An 8,464-nucleotide genomic window follows, 5' to 3' on the forward strand; every position below is an offset into this window, starting at 1 on the left:
ACACGTCTTTCACGCTTTCCCGTATTAAATCAGGTCTGCACAAATGCTGTGTATATTGGATTCAAAAGTTCAAAGTACTTCTGTGACGATTTTCTAGCACTGGAATTCGGATGTTGAAGTTCAGAAAAGCACACTGTAATTAAATGGTCTCCAGATTCGAAACCTGGATTTGTTGTTTTGTCTATCGATCTCTGTTATCGTCAGCACAGTGGGATGATATGTAGAATACAACAGACCATTAGATGGCTAGCACAGTCCGCCTGCCGTCCATTCGTAGGCAAATTTATCTAAATCTATGTAAATATACAGAAATATACAAGAGTATTCTGTTACATATAAACTACATCTCGTACAACATAAGCCCCTGTGGTATGTATATATCAATCAACCACAAGTCGCCGCACTCGATCTTTCAAGCACCCGTCTTGCTGTATTTCAATGACTTCAAGCCCCCTTGATATTAAACACCTATCAAGCTTTCCACGTCCTCTCAATCTTGAACAAGGTAACAAAACCCTCATCAACATACATTCGACCAACCTTCTCAAGTTCTGCCCACACCTCAGGATACATACCCCTGCCCCACTCCTCGATCTCATCTTTCCGATTTTGTCCAGGCATAGCATTATAGAAAATACCGAATCTAATATAATTAGCATCACCCCAAAAAGAAGAAGGAAATAGGGAGGACTCACGTCATAAAATCAGGTTTCAATCCATACTCCTTCTCACCATTCAAAATCGCATCTTTCGCCTCCTCGAGTTTTCCCCTCCCACCCAAAGCGCCAATATAAGCTTGCCAAACATCCCTCGTGATCTCAATCTCCATCCTGCGCATCTTAGCCCAAGTTTCTTTAACCGTAGTGTAGCCGAATGGTGCAACTTCGCATGCTCTGAAAACAATCTCAAGACTTTGATAAGATGGGCCCTCGGTGCTATTAGTGATGTCGACCCAGAACTCCAAGGCACGATCACCATCATCGATCGCCGTATAAGCAAGCATGAGGGCGTTGTATAGTTTGGTATTTGGTTCCATGGCGGAATCCAATTTGAACATATTGTGGACCATGTCGAGTGATTCTGCATCTTTGCAACTGGCGATACCTTCGAAACAGGCGATATAAGTCTCCAAAGTCGGCTTTCTGGTGGTAAGATGATGTTGGCGCATGTGTCCAAAGACATAAGAAGCCATATCTGGGCGTTTTCGAGCGAAAAATGCTTGCATCAGCTGTGTGCGGATCGCGGTCTCTGTCTCGTCGAAAATTGATTTCACTACTTGGTAAGCATCCCATGCTTGAGCGTCAGAATGAATCTGGTCAATACAGAAGTTCACGAAACGGTCGCGGATTCGTGCTCTTTCCTCCAGGCTATAATGGTAGACGTTTGTCTGCAGGATGTCATACATGTCCTGAATACTTTCACGTTCTAAATAGATCATTGCAATTTCAGCAGTAGTGTCGGGCTCCAACCTAGCCTTTCTGGCGTCCAAATCGGCCAGGATAGTGGTAATGCGGTCGAAGGTGTTCGGTCGAGAGCAGAGCGCTCGAAGATACCGATTGATGACAGGAAGATCTCCCTCGTCCAGGACTTCTTCAGCTTGGAGAGAATCATAGACAGCTTGCGCCCCAGCCATGTCACCCGCATCTACACGATATTTCATTTGAAGGATGAATGTCCGAACATTAGGCTGGATATTCCATTTCGCTCCAAGATTAATATAGCGTTCAGCCAGGTAGGGATCATTCAAGGATATTGCAAGCTCTACCAGGCCATTGATGGTATTGATGTCAGGGCGCACTTCTTCGTTGCGTCGGTTTCGTCGAACCATGACCTTCATCATCCGTTCTACGTCTTCGACTCCTTTTCCAAGAGCTCCCGCGGCCCACAGTAATACAACGTCCCAGTGGTCTTTGTCAATATATTCTGAATCGAGTACTTCACGAAATACGTCCTTACACCAATCCACTTCTCCCTTCGCCACGTTAAGCTTCAAGACCAGAGCAAGCGTGTCAGCTCTGATAGTTCCGCCCGCAAGAGGTTTGCGGATCCAAAACTTTGTAGATTCGACATCACCCCGTCTTACATAAAATTCGACTACGGCGTTTTGAAGTTGAGGAGTATAGGAATGCCCGCCACGCTCCATCAAGTCTAGAGTCTTACGTATCTCTGTTTCATTGTTTTGGTCTGCGAAGCTTTTCAAGATAAAACTGAATAAGAGACGCGAGGATCTTTTAGCCTTTTGAGCGGTAGAGCTGGGTTGTGCCAGTGGATGCCCGTGCAAAAGGTCCCTCGCACTGGTCGGTTGTCCCCCTGCCGCTAAGATTTGTATCATCAGAGACAATTGCCCAAAATCCTCGACGAAGCCTCTTCTTGAAAGTTCTCCCCTTACAGCTTGAGCTACCGCAATGTGTTTCTCCGGGTCCTCCTCGGGCACTGTCTTCATAATGGCCATGCAACTCATCAAATCGTCGTTCGACAGAAGGAAGCTTCCAACCTCATCTGTTTCGCCTTTCAAGTGCTCGAGCACGCGCAATACGTGACCAGCCTGGAGACTGTTGACAGCGCGATTATTGGATTCCTTATCTACCACAAATTTTTTCAAGGCCATTGCCACGCCGGGAGAGGGAGGGAGTCGAGCTCCAATGTGTTGCATTTCAAGGAATTTGAGCATCTCCAGCCATCCTGGATCAACACTCGCTTCTTTCGGTTGGCGCGGTGGTTTTCTCGAGAAACCGAATATGCTCCTCCTCTGAGGGTGTAGAAAAATAGGTGATGCATTGCGTGATGGACTCCTTCGAGCAGTGATTGCCGATTGCGATGGACACGGGAAGGTAAAGCCTTCGCTGGAGAGGAGCCGTCGAAATACGCTGCGGGTCAAGTGAGACCTCATTTTGAGAGCTGATATTATATACAAGGAACAGAAGCTAGTGGTAGTTAGCAATCGAGCAACAACAGGGAATTATTCTAAATTACCAATTGGCGTCATGAGGGGCGTATGTGTGAAGGTAACATTTGTTGCAGTTCGCCCGCTGGAGCTGCCAGCTTCAGAGCAATTCGGAAAGCCGGCGAAAGGATGTTCCGGTGCTCATGACCCCACTAAAAAGTTCTCGAGGTCTTTCGACGAGACTGTAACAAGTGCGATTTGGATGACAACTGCAGCCATATTGCTCTCAATTCTAGTCAACCATGCCAAAAGAAAATAAACACTCCCGCGGACGGAGGAAGGAAGAAAAAGACAAAAAGCGCAAACGAGAAGATTCCTGTGATGGGGACGTTGTCGATGGCAAACGCCAAAAAACCCCCACCAGCTTCGAAGACCCAGAAGTAAACTTCATCGGCCTCGACAATGCACCGCAAAATGAAGATGCATCTGCTCCTGTCACCGAGCGTCCATTTTATGGAATGCTTGAGGATGAAGAACAAGAATATTTCCGCCGCGCCGACGAACTCCTCGAACTCAATGACTTTCCCACTACCGAGGAGCGAGACTTGTTCTTGGAGAACGTATTCAGAGAAGCAGAAGGGAAGGAGCTGAAAATTGCATGTAGTCAGAGCTGTTCGCGACTGATGGAGAGGTTGATATTGCTGAGTAGTACGAAGCAGAAGAAAAAGCTGTTTGGTGTCTTCGCAGGCAACTTCTCCCATCTTTGCCAACATCGATTTGCGAGCCATTGTGTCGAAGGTCTGTTTATCGGTAGTGCAGGTGTCGTTACTAGAGAGCTCACGGGCGACGAGAAACTAGAGGAGAAGAGACAGGAAGGAGACATGGGGATGGACCAAGGGGAGGAGAACGTGGAGAACTCTTCGATGGAAAGTTTGTTCTTGGCCACGCTGGATGAACTCGAGGGACAGATGACATTTCTTTTGACTGACCGATTTGCTTCGCATACTCTTCGAGTACTTCTAGTCATATTGTCAGGACGGCCATTGGAGAAATCCTCAACCAGTTCCCTCCTGCAAAGCAAGAAAAAGGAGAAGATTTCTGTCGCAAATGTCAACTCGGCACCGACTGAGTTCGCTCTGAACAAGCGTGCCGTCCCTGAGTCTTTCCAGTTCGCTGTAGAGAAGATTATTTCAGACACAGTAGCAACCATGGATACATCCTTTATTCGGGTGCTAGCTACACATCCTACTGGAAACCCGACGCTGCAACTTCTTCTTGAGCTCGAACTCACAAACCCTACATCAAAGAAAGGTGTAAATGCAGATCAAAAGACAATAATTTCGGCACTCTTGCCAGACGACATTGGCGAAGAAGGCAGTTCCTCGGCAGTGTTCGTCAACGGGCTGATGTATGATCAGATTGGTTCTCGACTCCTTGAGACCATATGCGAGCATGCTCCGGGAAAACTGTTCAAACAGATCTATAAATCAACATTCAAGGAACGTATTGCTGGCCTGGCTAGAAATGAAATTTCAAGTTATGTTGTCATCAAGGTTCTGAACCGATTGAGCAAGGAAGATTTGGAAGACGCAGTTGAGCAAATGGGCCCGCAGATACAAGGACTGGCTGAGCGCAACAGGACCGTCATTATCAAGACACTATTCGAAAGATCCTACGCAAGACATTCCACGAAATCGGTTGAAAAGCTTGTAGAGACTGTTGGCTCATCTTATGGTTCTGATCCATCAACATTGCTTCTAAAAATGGCGTGTATAGAAGACGTTGATGCCTTGATCAGAGCTACGTCTGATGCATCCCAGCCCAATGAGGATGTCCCCGCAGAAGAAGAGGGAGAAGAAGCTTCTAAGCCAAAGAAGAAGATTACCAAATCGCAACCTCTCAGACCAACTCCTCAACAGACTCACGGCTCCCTCCTAGCCCAGTCTCTTCTCAACATACCCGGTGGCCCGAGTGCTTTAATTCACGATTCATTGCTGAGCCTGCCACAACCAACACTTCAAGCATTTGCACTTTATACACCAACATCACACATCATCCAAGCAGCATTTACTCCAAAATCCCCTCCAATATTCCGAAGGAAATTAATCAACACACTCCTCTTCTCGCCCGATCACCCGGACGCTCTTCTCACTCTAGCTCTCTCACCAACTGGATCTCACACCCTTGATGCCCTCCTCCCCTCTACAGCATCGATAAATAGTCTCTTCACTCTTACCGAACGCATTGCCGTCGCTCTGACACACCATGAAGCTACACTACGAGATTCTTTCACCGGCCGCATCGTCTGGAAGAACTGGCAGCTAGATCTCTTCAAGCGTAGACGTGGCGAGTGGGTAAACACCATAAAACAGCTCGCTGCTGCGAAATACCCATCCGCAAAGGCAGCCATCGAAACAAACGTGGAGGAAGCCGTTGAAGAACCCGCTGTTTCTGCTACAAAGAGCAAGAAGAATAAGAAAAATGGTGGAGTTAAAGGCGAGGTCGACGCTGGACCGAAGAAATCAGCCATCCAGCTTGCGAGGGAGAGACATGCTGCGAAGAAGGCTGGCGTCGGCGGTGTTAATGCTGTAAAAATTGGACATAAAGGGACGGGTGTTAATAGTGGGAAAATCGGTGCGAAGAAGAGCACTGATCATCCGAATGGGGATGTACATCCTAGTCGGAAAGTTGTTATTGGATTGTGAGGTTGTTGATAGGTTGAAAGTTGGATGAAGTTGCTGGTATGAGTTGTACAGAGATGTGTAGATGATACCCATGAATATGAATAAAACATTCTGTTACTGAGGTTGACCTTTGTGATATACTATGCTTTGTAACCCATATGATATTTCGATCTGATTTATATCTTCGTCTTATCATTGTGGTTTGGAAGTTCCTTTCCATGCCATTGCTTTCTCATCATGTACTCCGCATCGTCTTCCTCTCGTCGACTGGCTATTCTCATCAACGACACCATACACACCAACACCATGTCCACCAACATATCTATTCAACTTATATCCGCCTTTCAGCTCATATCCTCTCACCATCTTAATATCTCCCTCGTATGCTCTCTTTTTACTCGAATCATATCGACCTTCTACGCAGCCATATTATCCAGCTAATGTTACGTTCACTGATTCATATATTCACAAGACCCGGAGTCCTCACACCTCTGGGATTTTCGTATCATGTTCCTCATGTCACGGAATCTCGCTCATTTTTGAACAATATTTTTTCCTCTGATCAATATCCTCTGCTCTCATCGTCCCGATTTTATACACATACACAATTCTCAGTCCACCGATACCCCTCACATCAGCCGTCGCAATATCCCACTCTTACGATCTACTTCGCATTATATCTCCCATATTTTCATGACACTGTCCTCGCATTATCTAGATTTTTGACATAATATTCTCAAATCCCTGCCAACGCTGATGTCTACCTAGGTACTAATACGTGTGTTTGTTAATAATACTATTGATGTTCACCGACATCCTGGTGTTACCCATCAACGTAGTCATTCTTTATGGTGCTGTCCTCCATTTTCAACTTCCTCACCACATATATCCACCTAAGTATCGTGCATAAAAAGTCATACCATTATCACATCCACATGGGGTCGCGTCACCTCCTTAGGATGATCTCATCGTGGTTCTCGTATACACAATGGCACATCGAGACCTGTATTCTCCAGCATTTCCTGTCTTTGCGATCTCTCTTGCTCCCACCATCACATCTTCTCATCGTCTCCCTCTTCCCTCCCACCCCTCTCCAAGCTCATGCTCTCCACAGCATCTCTCTCTAATAAAATAATCGTCTGCCTCTTCAACACTATTTTTACACCCCACCTACAGCCCCTAACACATACGCTCGCCACCATCAAACCTCTTGTCTAACTCATACTCTATTCTCCCTGCTCTTCTTCAAGTCTCGCCTTAACGAACCATTATATATACTACATCAACCTTCCCACGCTCCCACGTTCCCCACAATCTCAAGTCCCAACTTCAACTCGTCCCAACTATCCACCATCCTATCACCTAACCACCTAACCACCTAACCACATCACCCCTCTTCTCACCACTACTCTCCTTCGCTCATAATCTTCCTCCCTTCCACCCCATCCCCGATCCCCGAATCCATCCCAACCACGCAGCTCACAATCACCATCCATCTCCCTCCAAATTCCCATTCACACCACTCAACACCCCACCACATCATCACTCCTCCGCTTCATCTTTCCACATCCAACAACCATCACCTCACCCCCTCCCCATCCATCTACTACCCCACTTCCCGTCCCTATTACCACCACATACCTAGACCCCATCCTCACCACACCTTCCAGCTGTAAGACCCCCGCTTTCCATTCACCACTTCCCATCATGTCACTCCCACGCCTTTTCATTTGCTTTTGCCTTTTGCCTTTTGCTCTACCAAATGCTGCCCCCTCCCTCACTTCCTTGAAAATACAACGTCAGAGTCCGCCAAGTAGAACGATTCGAAGCTGTCTTCTGAAGTGATGTTTCTCTTCTTCTAGAGACACCTTTGAAGATCTGGATCCGCCCGCTCCCAATGATGTTATTTCTGTGATTATTTGGTCCATGTCATACTTCAAAGTTAGTTACAAAGGCTTGGATATAAGTTCAGAGAATTAAATCATGAGATTAACCTTCCTTTCACCCAAGTTATTATGCTCATTGCAAGGTTTCTTCACACGAATCTTGGTAGTCACAAAAATGAAGACTCGACAAAAGGATTTGGTAAAACGTGTTGATTTAGTACCTAGCTAAGGGAGGGCAGTCTGGAGACTCCACCATCTTCGTTTCGAGTATCTTCCATCAAAGTCACTATTGTTAGTTGAATAAACGCATTTTCTACATTCGTCAAGTCCATATGACTTTGAAAACCCCTCCGAAAAGATCGCATAGTTTTTGCATGTAAAAGTCAAGCTGCAGGAAAAATCAAAGACTCGTGAAATACAAAGCAGGGCCGGATTTCAGATTAACAAAAGCATACGCTTGAGTCCGAATCTAAATGTACCACATGCTGGTACGAATGTACTTCAACGCAGCTGGATCTTTGACATCACAAGCAAGCGGTACAAGTGGGCGAGCTTCCGAAAGTGCTGCTTGAGAGCCACTTGAAGAGGCGGGAGGTTGAGAACCACCTCCACCAGCGCGTTGCCGAACACCGGCATCTTGCTGTGCTTCTTCGTACTTTTGACCACCTTTTGGACCATCAGAGGATGCTCCAGGCTCGTGGCAACGAGCACGATTCGAAGCCAAATGAGCGTAGTACACAGCCGGATCTATGTTTTTGTTAATATGAGTTGTGTGAGACAGAAGGAAGAAAAGCTTACATAACGAGACCGGAGTCGTAGAACGAGCATATTGATAGCAGTGCTTGTAAATCATGTTCTGAAATAAAGTTGGATCCATTTGTGCATCATCCTTGATGACATGGTAATGGACAGGTCGTGCAGTTCCCTGAATCGCCGAATGGGAGGAAAGATCTGCTCAAAGTTAGTTCTATTCAACATTCCAACAATTAGAGACTTACAGAAATCATACT

General features: G+C 46.2%; 3 protein-coding genes across 3 annotated transcripts in view; 1 reads left to right on the forward strand and 2 right to left on the reverse strand.

Annotated features, from left to right (window-relative positions):
• Positions 1-471: 471 nt before the first annotated feature.
• On the reverse strand, positions 472-2,890 carry GLAREA_11027 (uncharacterized protein; the record flags this gene model as incomplete). Its single annotated transcript, XM_008079216.1, has 2 exons — positions 472-643; positions 696-2,890. The coding sequence occupies 2 exons, from the start codon at positions 2,888-2,890 to the stop codon at positions 472-474; spliced, it is 2,367 nt and encodes a 788-aa protein (XP_008077407.1).
• Positions 2,891-3,186: 296 nt separating this feature from the next.
• GLAREA_11028 (ARM repeat-containing protein) lies at positions 3,187-5,589 on the forward strand (the record flags this gene model as incomplete). Its single annotated transcript, XM_008079217.1, has 1 exon — positions 3,187-5,589. One exon carries the CDS (start codon positions 3,187-3,189, stop codon positions 5,587-5,589), a length of 2,403 nt encoding a protein of 800 aa, XP_008077408.1.
• Positions 5,590-7,923: 2,334 nt separating this feature from the next.
• Positions 7,924-8,464, reverse strand: part of GLAREA_11029 (Ribonuclease H-like protein) — a gene marked incomplete at both ends in the record, with an annotated part of 4,564 nt that continues 4,023 nt past the window's right edge. Inside the window, 2 exons of the mRNA XM_008079218.1 lie at positions 7,924-8,201; positions 8,253-8,405. Of these exons, the coding sequence (XP_008077409.1) occupies positions 7,924-8,201; positions 8,253-8,405 (431 nt within the window). The remainder of the gene's footprint in view (positions 8,202-8,252; positions 8,406-8,464) is intronic.

This window comes from Glarea lozoyensis (genome assembly GCF_000409485.1).
Source record: "Glarea lozoyensis ATCC 20868 chromosome Unknown GLAREA11, whole genome shotgun sequence".
Taxonomy (NCBI): domain Eukaryota; kingdom Fungi; phylum Ascomycota; class Leotiomycetes; order Helotiales; family Helotiaceae; genus Glarea; species Glarea lozoyensis.